Genomic DNA, 24,655 nt, shown 5'->3' on the forward strand with positions numbered 1-24,655 from the left:
AAGAGTTGATACTTGGCAAGCAACATGAGCAAATTAATGGGAAAAAATGACTCATCATTTGAACAAAAAGCCACAATAAAGTAGGGGTCAGGTGAATAAAATATGCATATCAAGGCTACTGAGTTAGTTTGGCAGAAGCATGGAATTTTATCAAAAAGGAAAGGGGTATACCACCCTCAGTGATTTGCAAATCACAGCTAGACAACATCAGCAATAAAATGTACAGTGTTTTTCTTTCGGCTGCTCCCATTAGGGGTCGCCACAACAGATCATCTCTTTCCATTTCTTCCTGTCCTCTGCATTTTGCTCTGTCACACCAACCACCTGCATATCCCCTCTCACCACATTCATAAACCTTATCTTAGGTCTTCCTCTTTTCCTGTTACCTGGCAGCTTCATTCTTAGCATCTTGTTCCCAATATAGTCTGCATCCCTCCTCAGCACATGTCTAAACCAATGTAATCTTGCCTCTCTGGCTTTGTCTTCGAACCTTCCAACCTGGGCTGACCCTCTAATATACTTATTCCTAATCCTGTCCACCCTTGTCACACCCAGTGCAAATCTTAACATCTTTAACTCTGCCACGTCCAACGCTGACTCCTGCCTTTCTGTTAATGCCACTGTCTACAATCCATATAACATAGTGGGTCCACTACCCTCTTGTAGACCTTTCCTTTCACTCTTACTGGTACTCATCTGTCACAAATCACTCCTGATACTCTTCTCCACCCACTCCATTCAGTATTAATGCTTATGTACTCTGCACAAATTATCATATCTGATATTTATAGCAGTTCTTCATTCTTCTCTTTACGCAGTTCCACTTGCAGTTCAAAAACTTGAAACTCTAAGTGTCTTATGGATGACTGGATCACACCATCAATGGCAAACATTATAAGGATGAGTAAACTACAGAAAACTCCTTCAGACACACACATACACCATTCTCCTTTGACATCTTTATTAGATTAACATAATCACGATCTGTAAATCGACATGATTTCACAAGGGGTACCAAAGGTCTTCAACATCCTCATGAAATAAACTGCAAAATCAACAAAAAAGTGGACCTGTACAAAACTTCCTAGACAAACAGTGCAGCGCTGGGAATGAAACATCCCCATTTTTTCTGCTCCACTAAATCAAGACACAGCACTGCAAAATAATTTCAGAAATACCATAGGTTGGACTGATATACACCCCTTTGTAATACTCTGGACTGTTTCAAAGACACTGCATAAAAATTACTGCAGGTATAATCAATTCTTAGATAAAATAAATGAATAGAAATTTGAAAAAAAGAAAAGAAAACAGCTGTGGGGCTTACATAAATTAAGTCCTAACTATATCACAGAAGACTACAGTTTGACTGATGACTCTAATGGTGGAGAAGCTGACACTGTGTGGTGGGAGTGGCTAATCTTTTGTGGGGGGGGTGAGAGAGAAACACACACACACACGTTCTAAGGAGAAGACCATGATGATTACAGTTGCAAAACCAGTGCATAGCACTAAAAATGGAGAGGGCATGTGCAGAAGCATGCATTTATCCCATGACACAAGTATGATACAGTAGTAATAGCCACACCAAAGATGCTAAGCTTAAACCACAAAATCCCAGTCCTTACCAAAGAGGCCAGCATCCTCTCCTGTCTCCAAGCTCTTGCCCCAGAAGAACAAATGGGCCATACAGCTTTTACCCCTTGGGAAACAACTGAGTCAATATGAAGGTTGGGGTTGGAGAGAAATTAGACCGTCAAAAATGGGGGTCAGTTTAAAAAAAAAAAAAACCATGCTGTTCTATGAAGCTGCTTGGCAAACCTCTGAATTGGGTTAATGCTCATAAATCTGTAATCATTTAACAAATCTGATTTTTACTTTTACAATGAAGAGGTTGAGATAACTGGAAGGTTGATTCATCTGCTAGAAAACCAACGGCAATGGTTAACATTCACTCTTACTGGGCTAGCTATAGGAGGCAACACAACAACACAGATTTTTTCGAAGATAGGGACACTAGATTCTGTGACTGAGAAACTAGTGTAACTAATAAAGGCACACCTTCACAACAAAAAGGATACAATATACTTAGCTATGTATTTCGGTGAGTGGGTACTGAAAAAAAAATCTGCAAGAACATTCTCATTTGCATATCTACACTATAAACCACTTTTAATGATGCAAATGAGAATGTTTTGTGCTCTGAGACAGTTTAGGGACTTGAAAATTCCCTTATGTCCAGCAACTTCAAAGTGCCACAGAACTGTTAAGAATCAGAGTCATCTATAACAGTTAAACTAGAAAAAAGTCCAGGCACCCAGATGAATGATCTAATTCTCCCAAGTTCTGAACAAGCTAACCAGAAGGAATTAGACATGTCATAAATGCTAGTTAACAGGATTAGAAGGGCTCACATTTTCCTTAATTTTCATAGTTTTATTATACAAAAGCTAAATGTGAAGTATTTTGGCATATATAAACTAAAACAAATTGGTGTGTGAGAAATAACACTCGTACCTAATTAAAAAAATACTCAAACTCCCTAACTCCAACATGGTGAAGGCATATTTTTCCAGAAGACAAGCCAAAGTTAAGCTGAATTATGAATACAGCACAATTTATTGAGAGAGTAAAATGGTCTGCCATTTTAACTACTCAACTATTAGCAACTAACATGTTCATCATATTTAAAAAACTGTACTGCATGAAGAAACAGATTTAAGAGATTAAAAACCTTTTCCAAGAATAAAATACAGAATCAGTAACTTGATACCTGGAATCCATTTAGGTCAGTAAAGAAACGGTTTTGGCTCTTGACATTTGAGGTTATCCTCATGGCTAACTCATGATTATACTCTTTTGTGATGTCCACAATGTTTACGATTTCTAATGACTGCATCTCCAGCCCTGTAAAGCAGATTTTCATATTAGATTAAATCAATACATTCCTAATACTAAAAATCAAACAAAAATGCAGCAGTATTGTGGCACTGATGCTTTATCTTTTGGGCAACAAGCCACCCTGTCATGGCATGAATGCTTTTCTCAGTGTTCTAGCTTAACCCCCCCCCCCATCCAGCTGTAACAATAAGCCATTCCTGCACTGCATATACAAGGCAATCATCCATGGTACTGACAAGGTAGACAGTAGTAATACTTGGTCATGCTGCTTTCTGGAAAATGTAAACCACTCATGTACAGCCTGGACAAGCAGACAGAACATACCACAAAGCCTGACATCTCTAAAGGAATGCAATTTTCAGTGTAATGTGGTTTGGTTATCTTCAGATTCCATTTAGGAACCTTTAAAATACACTAGCTATTCCCAGCTTACCCTCAAGGAAAGAGCTGTCATTGTCTAATCATCTATCATCTTGACCAGTTCCTCCAGCTTCTTAGGAGTTTTTCTAAAGTAAACTTACTGCATTAACAGCTAGAAAACCCATTAAGGTGCTGGCAAGCCAATTGTAATTAAGATCAGAAGGCTGTAGGTTCTACTCCTACACCAGGTAGTTGGAATAACTTCCAGTTCGATTCTCAGCTAGAGCGTCTTCTGTGTGGAGGGATGTGTGAATGGGCATATCTTCGTTGAAGGTTGTGCGTCAGGGCTGGTAACGCGGCACGTAAAAATCCACTACCAAACATTAGTGGACCGGAGTTCTGCTGTGGCGACCCCTAACCGGGATAAGCCGAAAGATACAACAACAACTAATCCTTTAGAGAAGTATGTGGGGGGGGGGGGGTAGGTGCTGCATTCCTGGGTGTGTTGTCCTTCAACGAGATGTTAAACTGAGGTCCCATCGGCTTGAGTTGGTAGCAGCTCAGGTAGATGTAAAAAATCCCATGGTACTTACTGGAAAAAAAAAACAAAAAACACAAAACAGTAGGGAAATTTCCCCTAGACATTATGAATACCATCTTGGGTCTCCCTTGAAGAGAAGATGCTAAGTTAAGAGACTAACCTGGTCAACACAGAATAAAAATGAAGAAAAAAAATATCAGCTTTTCCACTGATTTCCTAACCAAAAGATGGACATCTAACATTCTTAGCAATCCTGTAGTATTAAACAATGATCGTGCTGTCACTCTCTAAAAAAAAATCTCCCATTTACTGGAGACTTAGTAGGCGTTCTAACAGCTGCAATCTGTAACAGCATTCGTAATAGGGCAGAAAGTATCAAAACATATAAAAAAAACATGTTAAATCAATTGAAACTACTATAATGTTTTAAATGCAACAAAAAACAAAGTACAGACACAGAAGGGATAACATTTCAAATTTACAATGGGGGAAGTGTAATACCAATCATTTCTACATCATAGGAACATGTATTCTTAGTTTTCTCCATCGGTATATTTCTCAATTCTTTTAAAACTGCTCACATGTCTACACTGACTCTTTTGAGACTTTAGAAAGTTTGATCCAGTTATGTTTCCCTTCTGGATCTTTCGTTAGGAAGTGAACACCCACATATGCTCTTTTGCATATAGTACTCTATTTATTTATTTGTGTTATTCACTGAATATTAACTCAACTGAAGTTGTGTCTGTCTCTCTACAGTTGTTCTCCACCCACCCTCCCTGTTCTTGTTTTGGTATTAATGTAGGTGGCTTTGAAATTGCCCACCACTCTTGTAGATTTGTATTTGGATACTCCTTCAGGGCCCATCTCATTTGCTCATTCAACTGAGTGCAGTGAGATCAAATTCTGATTTCAGGCACTACTACTGTGTACAAAGAGAGCATTTGGGAAGGACAACCCCTGTAGCCTCTTAATCCTGCTCTGTTCCTTCCCCCTCCAAAAAAAAAAAAAAATATATATATATATATATATATATATATATATATATATATATATGTAGATAGATAGATAGATATCTATATATATATATATATATATATATATATATATATATATATACATATAGATAGATATATATATATATATATATATATAGACAGATATATATATCTTATTCATCTGCTCTTACTGTAACTGTCTTAGTTGCTCTTCTGCGTGCTATCTGTTCAGTCGCTCCTACTCTGCACTTATTACTGCTTGTTAGTAGCCATCTAATTTATTGCCTTCTGCACTTGTTTTTTTAGTCATTTGTTAATTTAATTGCACTTATTTGAACTGTATTTGCCGTAGTGTTGCTACATGCTCGGGTGTGCTGGCCAGCACTACAATTTGAATTGTATTTACTGCTGTTTTAGTTGCTTTTCTGTAACAAAAAAAAAATTCTAAGCTTGTTTCCTGCCTTTCCTGTAACTAGTCAGGTCCAGATACAGACTTGCTGTATCCAGGACTGTTGGTAAGCTTCTAAGACCCCCCCCCCAAGCCTTTCTGTGTTGGAGGGAAGCCTTCTAGCTTATCAGTGGGAGTGGTAAGCATTAGGTAGCCTATCTACCACAAGAGGAGTGGTTCCTGGCCCAGAAATTGTAGCTATTGGCTGTTTGGGCAGTTTTTTTCCATCTCTTTCAACGTTCTGGTTTAAAAGCTGCCGCTTGTTTCCCACCTTTCCTGTAACTAGCCTAGTCCAGATACAGAGTTGCTGTATCCAGGACTGTTGGTAAGCTTCTGAGCCCCGCAAGCCTTTTTGTATTGGAGAGACACCTTCTAGCTTATCAGTGGGAGTGGTAAACACTAGGTAACCTATCTACCACAGGAGGAGTGGTTTCTGGTCCAGAAATTATAGTTTATTGACTGTTTGGGAAGCTTTTCCATCTCTTTCAACCTTCTGATTTAAAAGCCTGTGTTTGCGCTTGTTTCCTGCCTTTCCTGTTACTAGTTTAGTCCAGGTACAGATTTGCTGTATCCAGGACTCTTTGTAAGCTTCTGAGCCCCCCAAGCCTTTCTGTGTTGGAGGGAAGCCTTCCAGCTTACCAGAGTGGTAAGCATCATGTAGCCTATCTACCACAAGAATAGTCGTCCCTGGCCCAGAAATTGTAGCTATTGGCTGTTTGAGCATTTTTTTCCAACTCTTTCAACTTTCTGGTTTGAAAGATGCACTTGTGCCTGTTTCCCACCTTTCCTATAGCTAGCCTAGTCCGGTTACAGAGTTGCTGTATCCAGGATTGTTAGCAAGCTTCTGAGCCCCCAAGCCTTTCTGTGTTGGAGGAAAGCCTTCTAGCTTATCAGTGGGAGTGGTAAGCATTAGGTAGCCTATCCTCCACAGGAAGAGTGAGTTTTGGCCCAGAAATTGTAGTCTATTTGGCCGTTTGGGTAGTTTCCACCTCTTTCAACTTGTTGGCTTAAAAGCCTATGTTTGTACTTGTTCCCCGCCTTTCCTGTAACTAGTCTAATCCAGGTACAGATTTCCTGTATTCCAGGACTCTTTGTAAGCTTCTGAGCCCCCCAAGCCTTTCTGTGTTGGAGGGAAGCCTTCTAGCTTATCAGTGGGAGTGGTAAGCATTAGGTAGCCTATCTACCACAAGAGGAGTGGTTCCTGGCCCAGAAATTGTAGCTATTGGCTGTTTGGGCAGTTTTTTCCATCTCTTTCAACGTTCTGGTTTAAAAGCCGCCGCTTGTTTCCCACCTTTCCTGTAACTAGCCTAGTCCAGATACAGAGTTGCTGTATCCAGGACTGTTGGTAAGCTTCTGAGCCCCGCGCAAGTCTTTCTGTGTTGGTGGAAAGCCTTCTAGCTTATCAGTAGGAGTGGTAAGCACTAGGTAGCCTATCTACCACGAGAGGAGAGGTTCTTGGCCCAGAAATTGTAGTTTATTGACCATTTGGAAAGTTTGTCCATCTCTTTCAACTTTCTGGTTTAAAAGACCACATCTGCGCTTGTTTCCCATCTTTCTTGTAACTAACCTACTGGGTAGCACTAGAAAGCCTTAAACTGATACAAGCCTTCTAGCTTAGGAGAGAGACTTTGGAGTGATTAAGTATCAGTTTTCTGCACTTTCTTGCAGTACTTAACTGTTTTCCGCCTAAACGCAGATTTTCCAGCATTTATTGTGATTTAAAAGCTTGTTTTTTTCACTTATTGTACTTATTTGACTGCCTGCACTTTTCAAAAGTTTTTTGTTTAAATAATTTAACTGTTGTAGGCTACACATTAAAGTGCGATAGCCTTTTCTGATAGTTTGTAGTTTAAAGCTGTTTTAAGCGTATTTTTTTACTGTTTTTGCCTTATCATTTCAAAAAAAAAATTCCTTGTTTCCCGCCTTTCTAAGCTAGTATAGTCCAGTTTTCAGGCTAGTGCTGGATTCAGGGCTGTGATACTAGTTTCTGAGTTGCCCATACCTTACTTGGATAGAAGGAAGTTTCTCTGTTCATCTGTGAGAGAGGGGAGCTTTGAGCAACCTATCTGTCCCTGGAGGACTGGTTCCAGCCCAGAAGATAGTTTATTGGCCATTTTTGGGCTAATTTCTATCACTTTCCTTTCCCTACTATAAAAACTGTGTTTGCCCGGTTTTGCGCACCAGGCAGTGCCGGTTAGCTATGGTTAAATTATTCCCAGCTCCACTAAGTCTCCTCTTCAGTTTTTCCCTTGAAACTAGTCTAACTCTCAACCTAAGCACTCAAAAAGCATCTTACAGCCCAGCACTTGCTCAGACCTAATAGCAAGCACTAATATACCCTGACAATGACTGCCCAGCAGGGCAAGGCTCTTTATTCATCCCTCACCAACCAAGCGTCTAAGCAGCTCACCCCACTATTCAGGCATGACCAAAGAGCAACTTCAGGTGCACTCTCCAGTCCAGCTGGTGAATCTGGGTATCCTGAGGCAATGTTACAACTGCCTCATGTACACAGACAACCCTCTCGTCCTACCACAAAACACTAGCGTATGTGAGAGATGCAATTACACAGTCAAACTGGAAGCTAAGCTGTCTCTACCCAAGACTGGAACAGACAGTCAAGATGAGAAGGTTAACACTTGCACCACACCTCCAGCCGCACACAGACCTACTAAAACAGCACTGGCAATAAATACACATAAATACACAAAATCATACTTGGAGGCTCTAAATAAAAACCTGCAAAAGCATCAGAGACCGCCAAAGCAGACACCTAAACAACCTGCACTTCCCATCACAAACCAGACAACACATAAAACACAAAATAAGTGTGCCGCACAATCACAGCCCTTAAGGTGAAATAACATACCCAACACACTAGTAATAGGTGACTCTATAGTCAGGCACACTGACGTCCCACTCACTAGGTTGGATAAGCAGAAGGTTAATGTTAGCTGCCAGTCAGGAGCCAGAATCCGCCACATAACACAAGCACTCAGGTCACTCCAGAACAAGTACAAATATGACTCTGTCATTGTTCATGTTGGTGTGAATGACCTGAGACGTACCTCCCTGGACTACATGAAGAAAGACATGGAAGAGCTCTCTGATCATGCAGCCCAGGCTGGTATGACCCTGACCCTGAGTAGCATCCTGCCCTCACCAAGAATGATATCTCAGTATAAAGACAAAATGAACAATTTCAACAATTGGCTAAGCTTCTGGTGTCATTCAAAGGCGATCCAGTGTCTGTCAGCCTAGGATGACATGCTCGACAAGCCGCGTTGCTTCGCAAGAGACGTCTTGCACCTGTCACCCCTAGGCTTTTGAATACTGGCAAAGGCTTTTGCTGCCCCCATAGTGCCTTTTTTAGACAAGGCTCAAAAGTCAAACCCAGCTCCGTAAATAGCACAATTAACAAAAAACTGAGGGTTATGCTACTCAATGCCAGGAGTTCAAATCTCAAAATGCATGCGCTCGAAGCACTCCTCAGTATGGAGAACGTCGACATCTGTGTAGTAACTGAAACCTGGTTCAAGGCTTCAGAGAGCATCCAGCACTACCGGGCCTACAACTCATACCACACGTTTCGGCCACAGAACATGGACCGAAACACAAAAGGCTGGGGTGTATCCATATTCATCAAGGATACTTACACCTCCAGATTAGTGGCGCAGCATGATACCTCTGAGATCATCCATGTGCAACTAACACCGGGCAAATCTGCAATGCAAATTGTGGCCTGCTACAGATCACCCTCCATGACCCAGGACCACCACTCCACCTTTCTGGAGACACTGGAAAACATGCAGGTCCTACTGAACACCCTGATATTGGGTGATTTCAATTACCCTACCATTCACTGGGAAAACTACTCGAGTACAAATTCTCAGGCCCAGTGCTTCCTGGAATTCATCAACTCAAACGTCCTGGATCAGCTGGTAAACTCCCCTACCAGAGGTGAAAACATATTGGACCTGGCCATCACCAACATGAGCGACAGGTGTTCCACACCGGAGGTCAACCCGTCACTGGTTAGATCAGACCATAAACTAATCACTCTGGATGCCCACACCCCACCACCTCCCCCCAACTAAGGAAACCACAGTAAAAAAACTTTTCTAAAGCAAACGTCACCTTACTTAAGACAGAGGTGGTTAAGTTTCACAGCCCCATGCTAAAGGATAACGCTGTCCAAGATGCAGAATCCTTTACAAATGCACTCTATGAGCACCTACAAGGATGCATAGATCGTGCCATCCCTAGCAAAACCAAGACTCACTCCTCTAAGAGAAGGAAACCAGTTTGGTGGACCCTTGCAATAAACAGGCTATACAATAGGAGGAGGAAACTATTTCAGAAAAAAAGCAAATCCCAAGAAGGAAAGACATCCCTGATCAGTATCACTAACAAACTGAGGTCCTTCATGAAATCATCCAAGGCTAACTTCGAAAGAAAAATAGCCAAGGATTCAAAAGATACCCACAAAGCCTTCTTTATCTATGCTAAGAATCTAAGTGGCAACTCACAGATATGCACTGAACTAGTGCAAAACAGCACAAAATATACTGAACCTACTGATATTGCCAACATCCTGGCAGATAGATTCAGTGCAAACGTCAAGCCCCTCTCACCTCCAAAAAGGCCCACAACAATACCGGAAAAGTGGAGTGTCCCAAAAATCACAGACGCACAGGTGAAAACAGTTCTTTCAAAAGCCAAAAACGCAGCGTCAATGGGACCAGATGGTGTCCCAGCTGCGTCTTGACCGAACTACAGAACAAACTAATCCCCCACCTAAACACGTTCAACCTCAGCCTCTCTGCAGGTTACATGCCCATAGAATGGAGCACAGCAATGGTTATTCCTCTCCACAAAGGAGGGGCAACAACTGACCCTGGTAACTATTGCCCCATAAGCCTGATTAGCCTGGTCTGCAAGGCTATGGAGCGCATCATCATGGAACTCATTAACAAAGACATTGGGAACCTCCAAACACTTGACCTGACCCAGTTCGGCTTTTTTAAGGGCAGATCATGCCTACTAAACCTGGTTGACTTCTTTGAGAGAGTCACCAAAGCCATAGACGAGGGAAAGGTGGTTCACACAGCCTACCTTGACCTTGCCAAGGCTTTCAACACCATTCCCCACTCGGGTATTACAGAAAAACTCAACAGCCTGAATATAAACCCCTACGTCATGAGATGGGTTGTCAACTGGCTTACAGACAGAACTCACACGGTACGAATCGTGGGCTCCAGGTCCGACTCTAAACCAGTCACAAGTAGTGTCCCGCAAGGCTCGGTCCTGGGACCCCTACTGTATGGCATATACTTCTCAGAAGTACAGGCAAACACAGGAGGACTATGGCTAACCAAGTTCACCGATAACTGCAAACTGGGAGCCATAACTGACTCTCTGGTTGACACGGACATCCTCCAAAAGGGCCTTACTGAGACGGACACCTGGTGTCAAAGTCATGGCCTCAAGCTAAATGCCAAAAAATGCATAGTCATCCCGTTTGGGAAAAACACCCATGAATTACCACATAGGTGGCAGCCCCCTTAATACAGAAGAGGTAGTAAGAGATCTGGGGACCCAGGTAGATAGTAATCTCTCCTTTGACAATCACATTGCCAAAGTAGTTAGGAAATCCTTCTATGTGGCCCATCTAATTACTAAAGGGTTCGCATCTAGAAATAAAGAGGTTATAGTGCCCCTGTACTTGTCACTCATTAGACCCAGCATAGAGTACAATGCCCCTTTGGATGTACCTCACAAGACACTTCCAACAGCTGGAAAGACCACGAAAGTACCTCACCAAGAGGATTACTGGTCTCAAACATATGTCCTATGCAGCCGGACTGAAAAAACTCCCGCTGTACTCAGTGGCATATCGCTTACTCAGAGGTGATCTCTGCCTGACTTACAAAGCCATGTCCGACTCAGAATTGATGGACATGCTCCACCTAATGAAATCCAAGTCACTGCGAGCCACGCGCTCTAGTGAGCTAAACCTCGCCACAACAATAAATAGAACATGCTGGAGGGATATAGACTCCTGTCACAGAGACTCTCCATGCTTTGGAACAAAATTTCAAATTACATCAGGCAGAGCCCTTCACTAACACTCTTCAAGGAAAACCTTGAAGAGTGGATGGGTAACAGAAAATACACCCCTGGGATCACTTCATTGGCTCTGCTTGACAGAGGATCAGTTAATTAATCAACGGGGTGGCGAAAGCTGACACACTCTGGCTAGGCTTATAAATGCTCTCGGGCAGATAGCCTAGTACCTACCTATGAACCTATGCTAGCAGCTACAGGAAATTTTCTCCCATAAACAATACCATATTAAGACTTCAGAAACAATGCACAGTATTACTAAGTAAAAAAACAGCATGAGCATCTTTTAAAAAGAGCAAAATTCTAGTATGCCTTTGCATATTCATTACACAAAAAAGCAATTATGGGATGTATTTTTTACAGTTAAAATGACTTCACACATCAGTAGCACAGTTAGAAGTTTCATACGAGTGCCACTAAATGCACCTTCAAGATGCATAATGCTGCATCCTGGCACTTCACATTACTTGTAACTAACACAAATTAGAACAAAGGTACTTGAAGGATAAACATTTTTGTTCCAAAATGTTTCCAGTTTAACTAAAAAAGTTAACAAATGCTCTTTTTCTGCTGTGCAGATGGCTATTCAAAATGAACAGAGAATGGCATATATATTGCATTAAAAACAAAAAATAAAATGCTTATTATTCAAATTGGTACTGATACTCTTCTAGAGAGAGAGATGCATTCAGACATTTGAAACCATCTGTCTACTTTTTCAGTCAGAGAGAAAAGGATTTGTTTCACATGTACTTTTCCCCACGCACTTTACTAGAACTATCTATGATACCATATGCTGTATCCTTCCAAGGACTGGTATTTCCCTAAACTTTGTCCAGCATAGTTCACATAAATGCAGTTTTGAGAGAAACAGATTCAACTTTTTGTAGACTGCTAGATCTAAAGAGCCTAAAAAGAATAGTCAAATTTGCATACTTATCAACAGAAACCTGGGGAAAAGGTTGAACGTGAATAACCTTCACTACGAGTGCCATTATAATTGAAACTAAGGATCTGGAGTACATTCAGTCCCATCATTAAACAAAAAAAGGATTACAACAAACTGAAGGGGGTTCATTCCCCTTTTCAAAATGTAGGGAATCTCCTGTGGGGATGCAATGCTAAACATATTCAGTAATAACACCTCAACTGAAAGTTATTCAAGCTTAATAAAATAAAAACATAATAGTCTGAAGGGTCAGCATTTGGACTTTGATAATGAAATTAAAAAAACATGTAGGAGACTTTTAGGACAAGTCGCCAGAAATCATCTTTCTTTGATAATAGGAAGACTCTGGAGTAAAGCTCACAACTTTAAAAGTTGGAGACACTCCATTCTTTGACTTTTTTTTGGCAAAATTTTTTATACAACAGGTCTTGATTATTAAAAGGGACATGGATGCCTTCACAAAGACTTCATCTTGTAAACAGACACTGAAAGTTATCTAATTTTTTTAGAAAAGTGTGCAATGCTGCTCCACCATTATAGTTTCTAGAGAAAATGGTTAAAGAGGTGGAAACAAAAGGCAATTCAACTCGCTGCAACTACACAGAGGGATTATTATGCCAAATATGTTTGAAATGCAGTGCTACCATTATGCAAAACCTCCTTCTCTCGTGATCTCTCTTTCCTCAAGAACCTTGCCACCTACGACAGGATCTAGTTCTCATTGTCCAATAGCTGGGATACACATTAACATATACATTCCTGTTACAGACTATGCAAGTAATCAGCCAGGCAACACAGACCATGAGCAAGACACATTGCATCAGACCCCAAAAAGCAACAACAAACGGACAGAGCAAGGGATCTAATCTCAGCAAATTTTTCTTTGGATAAAATAAGCCACACTTGTTTACCATATCAGAAACAGTAGCAATTCCAGTACATTATTCTAGAACAAGACTGGTCTCAAATTCAACACAATAGATGCTAACTCTTCCTTAGAGTATCTTGACAACAAATAATAGACACACATTTAACCTCTCAGAATGAAGTTGTAAAAAAAGTGTTTGTAACAAACAATATATGCTATACAAGCATTATACACAGGATTAAAAATGTCTAAGAAAAGATTCATCCCATCATTTTTTGCAGCTAATCTGTTTAACAAGTACTAGGGCAGAGGTTATTAGGACCAGTGTACATACAGTTTATACAAAGTACGGTAAGGTACTAGACCTCTAAGCCCCAGAGGAAGAATTGACTAAGCAAACACATTAAATAATATATAAAATAAAATTAAAAAAGTTTCCATTTTGGTTTGCATTTTCCTCAGATTGTGAGATGGGGACAGTACTACTAAACACGATGTAGACTCTGATGCAAAGCCTCATTAAAATTACTCCCCTTTGAAGATCAATGTCATTCAAAGTGGTCAGACATAAGCTTTGTAAAACCTAATTGCTCTGTGGATAACACATTTTCCTATTCCCTTGCCCATCCAAAGAAAGTAAACATTCACAAATATTAGATACATGCAAATATATTAGCATTAGTCCATTTGAACAACAGATGACTCAGTCTATCAACCTATTCTGTTAACTGACAAAGCACTGAAACACAGGAACAGGCTTTAATATGGGTTATGCAGGGGAAGAAAGTCTTGTTCTCCCATTTCCATATGATCGAAGGATCAGAATTTGAACTGTGATCTACAAGTCCTAAGTTGACCAAAAATGGATCAATGGTATGACCCTTTTCCCAGACATGACCATAAAGTGCCAATTTTATTCCATAAAATCCATTAGACTGGCTTACATATTATTCAGTACATCAGAGCCAGGCAACCCAACTTTTAAAAAGAGAATATCCACATGGCGTCTCCCCTAATCAAGTCTTCATTAATGATACAAAACATTATTTTGTTATTCAAATTACCTACACTTGGAATATTATAATAAATAAAATCAACAACTAAGACAATTCACTCAGGTCTGGTGAAAAAAGTGCCCCCAGTCTGACAATCCAAAAATGTTCCTTATCGAAATGTAAACTAATCCAACCCAATCTGTTTGGCAAAGATAGCATAATTTTGTCAACTGACAAACATAAACGAAGCCCCGAGATGTTTAATTGTATATTTACATAAAGCATTGGTTACTTTTTTTTTTTTACAAAGGATATTACTCATAAATCCATGTCCTGAAATGATTAGACATTTTTCCAAACTAAAATGCTGAACACTGACAAACAGCCAAATAAATCAACCACTCCAAGCCACAAGTAAGACGTCTCAAATCAAAACTTTGAAACACTGGCTGAAGAAAAAGTGTAACTTTTCAAAACTGCCCTACAAGCAGAACAATGCCTACACAGAAAACTCCCCTACAGTTTAAACCATAAAATGTAGTCTGCTGCTGCACAGTGGAAGTATAACCGCCCTCCGTGTTTTTATAATAATTAAAATTTTCTGCAACAGTCAGTTTTACCCTCTCCTAAAAACAAATATACACTCAGAAGGTAAAAATAATGTTTACAAATTACTGACTGTAATTGCCTCCTATTACACCTAAAAGTCATAACCAGGGGCACACCATCATCCATTTTTTTTTTAGTGGCAGAAACATATTTCACAACATCCTTATTGGTGCATCTTTCCACCCTGGATTTAGTCCGCAACGATGACTAATTAGAATACTCACATGTCAAAAAAAAAGAAGTTATGTACTCACCATAACGTTCCATGTTGGTAGTCCATCTCACCCTTCATTTTTACATGTGGGTTCGGAGCCGATCCTCGGCTCCGACTCGGCCGACTTACAAGCTCGAAGACTTCTGGTTGGCTCATGGCTAAGCAGGTATCCCATAGTGCACCAGTACAAACCCCAGATCTTGTTTGCTGATCACTAGAAGAAAAAACCCATAACAGACAAACCAATACTAAAGGGTCTCCAACCAAAGATAACCAAATTATTATTATCGTTATCTCCAGATCTTCCAGGATGGGGGCAGGAGGGCGGGTTGGTAAAAATGAAGGGTGAGATGGACTACCAACATGGAATGTTATGGTCAGTACATAACTTCTTTATGTTGTGTAGTCCAATCTCACCTTCATGTTTACATATGGGACAGCGCCCCTAGTGCCTTATTCTTGGGTGGCTCACTGGAAAATACTCCTAAGCACCGTGGAGCCAAAGGATGCTCTACCCCTTGAAGCTAAATCCAATTTGTAATGTGTAATAAAAGTGTGAGGTTTAGACCACGTAGCTGCTGCACAAATATTATCACGTGGGACCCTAGCTTGAAAGGCTGCAGAAGTAGACAGAGACCTGGTAGAATGAGCCTTAATCCTGCAGAGTAAAGGTCTGCCCTCCGAACTGCAGATAAAGGCTATGCAACTGGAAATCCAGTTAGATAGTGTCACTTTAGAAAATGGTAAGCCCAATCTGGAGTCAGAAAAGGAAATGAATAGTTGCTCTGATTTCCTAAATTCCTTGGTCCGCTGTAAATAAAAACGTATATGAACGTCCAGCTGATGAAAATGGTACTCAGCTGCATTACAGTGATTAGGGAAGGAAACTGGGAGTTCTATGGATTGATTTAAGATAGCAGGGGAACAAACTTTGGGGACAAAGGAGGGATTAGTACGCAGTGACACCATGTCCTTGTGAAAGATCAAATAAGGTGGCTTAACAGACAAGGCTTGTAGTTCCGATACCCGTCTAGCTGACGTAATAGCTACCAAAAACAAAGTCTTCCAAGACAAAAATTTCAATCAAGATGAGTGTGAAGGTTCAAACGGGGGAGAAGTAAGTTTGGACAACACAAAATTTAAATCCCAAGAAGCCACAGGTTCTTGCAGTGGTGGTCTCAAAAGAGTGATTCCTTTCAAAAAGGTCTTGCATAGCTTATGAGACATTAAATTGTTATCTGGAAACCCTAAGTGAAAATGAGAAATCGCTGCCAAATGGACTCTGATAGTGGCGGCTGCAGCTCCTTGTTGAAAAAGCTCAGAGAGAAATTCCAAAATCACAGGGATAGAATCAATGTAGGGATCTACATTCATTTTCTGTGCCCAAATAGAACATTTTTTTCCATTTACTGCCATAAAGCCTCCAGGTTGAAGGTTTATGGGAGGACATAAGAATATGTGATACTGAGGATGATGCATCATGAAGCCTGACTAGGGATGGAACTGGAGCAGCCACGTGGTCAACCTGAGGGTGTGGATTGAGGGATGTAGCGAATCTGACATGTGAGTCAACAGATCTGGAGCTGGGTCCAGGATCCAAGGATCGTCCAGGAGAAGAGGCTCAAGAAAAGGGAACCAGACCTGACGAGGCCAGTAAGGAGCAATGAGGATCAACTTGCTTCCCAGCAGACTGGCTTTCTGAATCATTTTGGAAATGAGAGGAAATGCAGGAAAAGCATACAAAAGTCCCATGGGCCAATCTTGAGCCAGAGCATCTCTGGGTGTCTCCCCCGGTGGGGGAATGAGGGAAAAATAGCTGCTGCATTTGGTATTGACTGGGCTGGCAAAGAGGTCGCAGCAAGACTGTCCTCATTTGCGGAAAATCTGTTCCGCTGTTTCCTGTTTCAGAGACCATTCGTGAGGCAGTAGGATGGCCCGGCTGAGCTTGTCGGCTATCACGTTGGTTGTCCCTGGAATGTGCTTTGCAACCAGAAAGCGCTAGGAAGAAATCGCCCATTCCCAAACTCGCATGGCCTCTCGACAGAGTGGGTAAGATCTGGTACCACCTTGTTTGTTGATATACCAAACTACCGACATGTTGTCTGATTGTATCGCAATAGTCCCGAGAGGAAAAAGGTCTTCAAGTCCTTGCAATGCCAGAAGCACCGCCCTCATCTCCAGAACACTGATTATGCAGGTGAGCCTCATGTTCTTGCCACGTGCCTTGGACAGTCCTGCCGAGATAATGCCCCCCTCACCCGATCTGGGAGGCATCCGTTGTCACAGTGGCAAAGGGTTGGACAGGAACAAAGGGGGCGCCTGTGATCAACTGGTTGTGAGCTATCCACCAAAGAAGGTCCTTCTTGCACGATTCTGTCAGTAGGATAGGATGACTCAACGGGAGATACTGGGAAGACCATTGGGAAGACAGAAGCCACTGGAGAATTCTCATGTGCAACCTGGCTAATGGTACTAATAGAATGGTGGAAGCCATAGTCCCGAGGAGCTGAAGAACCCACTTCGATTTGACCTTCTGCAACGGAAGAAGATGTTGAATTTGAAAGATTAAGTTTTGTGCCCTGTCAGCTGGCAGACGAGCTGTCATGTTCACTGTGTCTACCTCTGTGCCTATAAAAATCACAGATTGAGAGGGCAATAATGCAGATTTTTCAGAATTTATGGAGATCCCTAACTAAGCACAAAGTTGAATAGTGGCAATTCTGTTTTGGAGGAGTAGATGCCTGGTGGAGGCGGCCAGGAGCCAGTCACCCAAATACGGAAACACCTGTCATCCTTGACGTCTCAGGTGAGCTGTCACTACTGCCATGCATATGGTGGACACCCTGGGGGCTGTGGTGAGAACCAAAGGGCAAAGCACGAAACTGATAATGACTGGCTCCCAGCCGGAAGCGTAGATGGCTCCTGGACGCCTTGTCCATTTTTATATGGTAGTAGGCGTCTTGGAGATCTAGAGAGCACATCCAATAGTCTTTCACTAACAACGAGAGTATCGACTGCAGAGTTACCACCCAAAACTTGTCCTTCTTCACGGATTTGTTTAACCTGCTGAGGTCCAATATTGGCCTCCAATCTCCGGTTCGTTTTGGTACTAAAAAGAACCTGCAGTAAGTTCCGGATCCTATCTGGTCTGCTGGGACGGACTGGAGGACTCTTTCTAAAAGCAACTTGTTGATCTCCACAGTTGCTAGATCCCTGTGATTGGGTGGTACATCTGGGATCTTCTTGGGAACAAATGGTGGAAGGGAAAAGGGTATGATATAGCCACTGGTAAGAACTCTTTGTACCCACTTGTCTTGAGTGATATTTAGCCAGGCTTCTGGATACAAAGAAATGAGACCACCGACCAGCCCCAGAGAAACGCAGTCGGGCCTCACATCAGAAGCGCTGATAAGGCCAACCCTGAAAGGAATCACGGCCTTGCTGGCATTGCAGACCGCCTCTGCCTCTAGGTCGACATCTCCCATTTCCTCCTCCTCCTCTGCCTCTGAAGGAGGATTCACCCTGTGTCTGGAAAGACCCTCTGGGACGTTTTGACCCACATTTTACAGCTCCTTTGGGGTATGGTTGAGAGGGAACAGTAAAATGTACTCCCATGTCAGAAAGCGTCTTTCCTTCTTGCTCACACCGAGTGAGTGTGTCCTTCACCTTGGAACCAAACAATGAGGAACCATCAAATGGGGTGCTGGTGAAAGTAGACTTGAACGGTTCCGCAAAATTACACAAGCGCATCCAGGAGTGCCGCCTCAGGGCAACTCCTGAACCCACTGCTCTACTCGCTCCATCAGCCATATAGGAGTTAACTATACAATTTAAGGTGGACAACTGAGCAGAGATCTTGTCAGGGACTCCCTCAGTACACGCACCTTGTATAGAATCTGCTAACTCCTTGAGGAGATCCCTCTGTAATCTCGTGAAGTGAGTGAGATAGTTCAACGATCGAAGGGTAAATGCCACTGAACTAAAGATACGCTTCTCAAATCTGTCCATCTGTTGAGAATCCTTATTTGATGGATGAACAGAGGAAGAAGTCTCTGCTAGCTCCTTCTTTGTGGCCGCCGCCACCACCATGGCATCTATGGGAACACCCTTAGACAAAAACTCTTTACCAGGAGGGGCAGACACAAAACTTATCGGGTCTCCTGGAGACTGGCTCCACGGAATCAGGAGTATCCCACACCTTTCAACTAACTAGATCCATTAGTTCTCTCCTGAGGACTGGCTCCACGGCATCAGGAGTATCCCACACCTTTCGACTAACTAGATCCATTCATTTGTCAAAAGGTGGAGACACCCAAGAGGCAGAAGGTTGAGACCCGAAAGCCTTCAGGTACACCGACTCCTCATCAGAAGGGTTGACAGTGGGCCAGTCGCACCTCTGCTTAAGAATCTCCTAGATGTCCATGAAGGAGACATCATTACAGGATGACTTGGGGGACCCTTCTGACTCCTCGAGGTCAGTGTCCGATGGCAAGGACTCATCCTGGGAGTCAACATGCTTCCTCTTACATAGCCTCTTCCAGGGAGGCGCCTTGAAAGAGCATTCCGGGGAGGCCTCGGAAGAGTGGGGGACACCAGCTGATGGCTCCTGAGGCTGAGGGTCTCTGCTGTCTCCGGAGAGAGTAGGGGCTGCGACCGAAGTGGGTGCTCTCGGGGGAAGAGTGCTGGTACCACTGGTAGGGGCTGGAGAATGAGACAGTATGCTCCTCATCATCTCAAACGCCGACCTCTCTGGCTCAGAAGACCACCCCCACTTCGAAGAGACAATGGTTGATGTCGGAGCCAAACCCATCGGCTCTGAGATAGATGCAGGGTCTGAGCTCACCCTGGCCGATGGACCGAGAGGAAGGCTTGGAACCGAAGATAGATTCCAACCCTATCTGTTGGCGCCGACAGGAGAGCTTCGACCCCTGGACACATCGGATGGTACCGAGCGTGTCGGAGCTGAACCCGGTGCCAAAGCAGCGACAAAGGGAGCTGGAACCGATAGTACCTCCGGTGGCACCAAGCACTCTGGCTCCAAAGGGCCAACATGGCTCGGAGGAAGAATAGCAGACAAGGGCAAAGCTGGATCCAGTGGCTACGGAGCCGACTGGGTCAGAGCAAACAATAATTTTGGTAAGGCAGACAACTTCAGGAGTCTCAACACTACCCTCTCCACATCATCTTCCGAAAAGATCCTGGAAGATCTAGAAGACATAGTAGGGGATCTAATTCTAGGGGGCACTGGAGACTTTAGTAACATGGAAATTGGTAGGGAATCCACAGACCGGCTCCTAGCAGCAGATTCAATTGCTGATTCAATCGGTTCTGAGATCAGCTTCGAAACACCTGGAACCGACTCTGACACCACAATAGTGCTCTTCTTCAGCTCCGAAGGCAGTGGAGTTGAGTAGGCAGATTTTGACTGTTTAGAAGGCGGCTCCGAGACACCAGCCAGACTTGGAGGAAGCCGAAGAATTGGATAGAACTTCCTCAAAAAATGGTTTTAGTAGACCCTTGAGTATAAGCTTGTTCTTTCTCTCCAGTAACACCCTAGGAGAGAAAGCATGGCAGAACAAGCACCAAGCATGATTCCTGCAGGTGATGGCCCCTAAACAGTAGACACAGCTACTGTGGCCATCCGTTAAAGACATCTTTTGGGAGCATTTTATGCACTTCTTAAAACCCGAAGGTTTGTGCTCCTTACTCTCTTTAGACATTACAGACACACACACACACACACACACACACACACACACACACACACACACACACAAAAAGAAGAAGAATGAGGGAAGAGGACTAGGTCCTCTAACTTAGACGGGGCTAGCCCGGTGGAACAGAAACTTGGTCTTCTAATTTAAACAGACCAGAAAACGCACATACACAGAAAACTGTAAACAACTCTTATGTGGTAACAAATTTTAGGTCCTGTAACTAAAATGGGCCTAGCCGTACAGAAAGAAGTACCACGAGGACTAGGTCCTCTAACTTAAACGGGCCTAGCCCAGTGGGACAGAAACTGGGTCTTCTAATTTAAACAGACCAGAAAATGCGCACACACAGAAAACCGTATATAACTCTATGTGGAACAATTAGAAGAAAAAACTAACGTACTAAGGGAGGAACTCCAACCCTTAGCAAATAACCAGCGGATCCCCGCCACAAATATAATATAAGATTAAGGAAACTAAGCGGCCAATAACGGTCTAGAAAGACAACAGAATAACAGGAGCCCCTGTTAACTGTCAGCGGAAAACTGCCACAAACTAACAAACTACCTGATAAGGAAAAAAACGCAACGGCGCCTACAAGAACTCTAAACTGGCACACAGGATACCAAACTAACAACAAGTTTAAGCTAAGAATGCACCGAAAAGGGCAAACAACACTACTGCCTAAGATAATATCACCTTACAACACTGTAATAACTGTAATACAAAATTTAAATAGAAGAATTTTAACACTTAGCCAGAGCCAAGAGAAGCCCAACCGAACTCGTCGACGCAGCAAACGAGATTTGGGGTTTGTACTGGTGCACTATGGGATACCTGCATAGCCACGAGCCAACCAGAAGTCTTCGAGCTTGTAAATCGACCGAGTCGGAGCCGAGGATCGGCTCCGAACCCATATGTAAAAATGAAGGTGAGATTGGACTACACAACATCTCTTATTACCAAAAACTTCATAACCATGTTTTGCTAAACGCATTCTTTTTAATTCTATAACACTGTGAAAACTGGATATAGTTAATATGGGATGGATAGCAGCTGCTGGCAGCCAATAAAGAATTTTTATGGAATTGTTTCCTATATAGAGCAGCGTTAACTCTACGATCCAGCTGTTTAATTACCATGACATCCAAAAAAGAAATCTAATTGGGAAAATATTTTTTGGGAGAGTAATGAGTGACAGATTTAAAAAAAATCTTACATAGCAGTTTGACTGAGGTGAGAAAATATGGTAGCAACTAGAAAATTATTTTTGAGCTGAGATATCATACCTGAGTTGCCAAGGAATAGTAAGGCCTTACTAAATTTAATGTAGTTAAAACCCCAATTACTAGAAAATGGAAATAAAAATTTAAGCCAACTTAAGTACTGAATATAATAAAGGAGATAAAAGAAATTGATACGTGATATTAAGGAAAAGGAAGAAGCAAATTTCACAAAAGTAAACAAAATTTGTGAAAAAATGCATGCAGAATAATGCCCAAGAGGAGAAGTAAGGTTTACGGGAAGGCAAGAATTGAGTAATTTTGGTAACGGTGGAGTAAATGAAAACTGTTAAAAAGAAATTATACATGTGCACTGTGTAACGGGAATAATGGAGACTGCTATTAAGGTTTGCTTTCCTTTCTATTAATGCATGTGAATTCATATCGCAGCTTAAAATCTAAAGGTTTACAAAAGAAGAGAGACAACTGCAGAGTGCTAAGGAAGAATATAAGAGTATCTGGATAACATTCACAAATTTAGAAATGCTGCTGTACAGCAACTATTTTTAGATAACTTCAGAGCACAAAAACTCTTATGCAATGACTGAAGCAACATAGTAGAAAGAGCAGTAGCAGAATTCAACGGCCCTTTGACAAGAATAATTAGAAATCCTAAGGAGATGAGAGATATTTTGGAAATCCTATACATACTTCTATATAGGAGATACACTTGTAAGCAGGATAGGGGAAAACTGGAAGCATTTACTGAAGATTTAGATATGCCAAAGCTGGCTGAAGAGAAGGCTCAGCAACTAACAGTTTTGACTAGACAGTGAACAAATAAAATATGTAACATATAATCAATCAACAGAGAAATCTCCAGAACCAGACAATTAGTATTCCTTTAGTAATTTGGAAGTTGTGAGGGAAACAAATAACACAAATTTGAAAGTCATTGTTTAACAGTGTTCTGAAATGCAGGTGGGGGAATACTTGCATCATGGAACAAAGCATGCTGGAGGCAGTATTACAGAATGATGATAAACATCCAGCACACACTGCATCATATAAACAAATCTTGATTTTAAACCATGACTATACATAATGCTTACATTAGCTAAGAGTGTGGAAAATATGTCACTGAAATTATTACACAAATATCAATGGGATTTTGTGGAAGGTGATAAACATTCGATAATATCAATGGAACAATGATAATTCAGTGGTACATGAAGCATAAAAATATACCACTACTGCTGGTCAGTCTTTTTGCAGAGAAAACATTTCACAGGGTATACTGGGACAATATAAGAAGGGCAATGGTAGGATTTGCTTTTCCTAATTAACAGGATATGAAGGATTTGTGATAAGACTAAAGGTGTGAAGATTAATTTCTAATGGGCTGTGTTTGAATAAAAGAACAGGCAGGAATGCCCTCTTTCCCCTACCATTTACTTTATAATGGGAGCCATTTATCAAGGAAAATAAGTGACTCCAAATTTCAAAGAAATAATTGGTGTGATAATCCAGAAATGTCAGCTTTGTTTGCATACAATACCCTGTATTTGTCAAATCCACAACAATAAATCCTGGTATTGTGGAATACTTTGTAACAGTTTCAAGAATTTTCTGGGTACAAAACAAATCAAGAAAAAAACAAAGTTTTTATCTGTAAAATTGTGTGTCCACACACAAGCTAATTCAACAGTACCATATCTACAGGGACATGATAAGAGGAGGAAAATGGATAAAAGCATTGGGCAGAAGACATCTTAAAATAAGGGACTTGGAAAGTATGGATATGAACAACAAGGTATATGCAGGGAAAATGTTTATATTGCCTTTGGTTTTATACACAGACCAGGTACAATTTTTATTAGATAAAAAAAAAGTTGCAGATGGCAATTAAAAAAAAAAAAAAAGAGTTGGAGAAATGGACGGGAAAGGGGGCAAAGTTTATAAGGATAAGTTGACATTCCCTCAAGAACAGGGTTACCTGGTCTGAAGGGATATTGTAAAGCCAGTTAGAGAACGGATGACCTTGTATATCGCCACTTTGATTGCAAAACAAACTTTCTTCAGCAGGGTGTAAACGGACAGGTAATGCCTGCTCAAAAATGAGTCTGACGCTTCATGGCAGCATATTAAGCTGCAGTGGGGTTCAGACTGTAATGAAGCTAATGGCTGCCATTATTTCACTCTTGTTAAGCAGTGCTTTTGCTGTCTAGGAATTAAAAAAATAAATAAATAAGAAAAATAAATAAATAAATAAGAAAAACAAAGAAAGTGTGTGTGTGTGTGTGTGTGTGTGTGTGTGTGTGTGTGTGTATGCCATACGTAGCAAGAAATCTTTAAAAAAAATAAAGAAATAAATAAGAAAAAGAAAGAAAATGTGTATGTGTGCACGTATGTGTGCCATACCTAGCAAGAAATCTAGACAAAGCCAAAAATAATTGGGGGGGGGGGCAGCAAAGGCCAAAAATAGAAACAGATTTTAAAGATTGCTTTTGTGTGTGTGTGTGTGTGTGTGTGTGTGTGTGTGTGTGTGTGTGTGCCATACCTAGCAAGAAATCTTTAAAAAAATAAAGAAATAAATAAGAAAAAGAAAGAAAGAGTGTGTGTGTGCCATACCTAGCAATAAATCTAGACAAAGCCAAAAATAACTGTTGGGGGGGGGGGTTGCAAAGGCCAAAAATAGGGACAGACTTT

General features: G+C 41.6%; 1 protein-coding gene across 1 annotated transcript in view; it reads right to left on the reverse strand.

Annotated features, from left to right (window-relative positions):
* MAN2A1 (mannosidase alpha class 2A member 1) overlaps positions 1-24,655 on the reverse strand; it is a gene marked incomplete in the record, with an annotated part of 1,886,421 nt that overhangs the window by 536,826 nt on the left and 1,324,940 nt on the right. Inside the window, 1 exon segment of the mRNA XM_044064270.1 lies at positions 2,774-2,907. Within this exon segment, the coding sequence (XP_043920205.1) occupies positions 2,774-2,907 (134 nt within the window).

Source organism: Protopterus annectens, chromosome 2.part2 (genome assembly GCF_019279795.1).
Source record: "Protopterus annectens isolate FY-2018-M chromosome 2.part2, PAN1.0, whole genome shotgun sequence".
Classification (NCBI taxonomy): Eukaryota; Metazoa; Chordata; order Ceratodontiformes; family Protopteridae; genus Protopterus; species Protopterus annectens.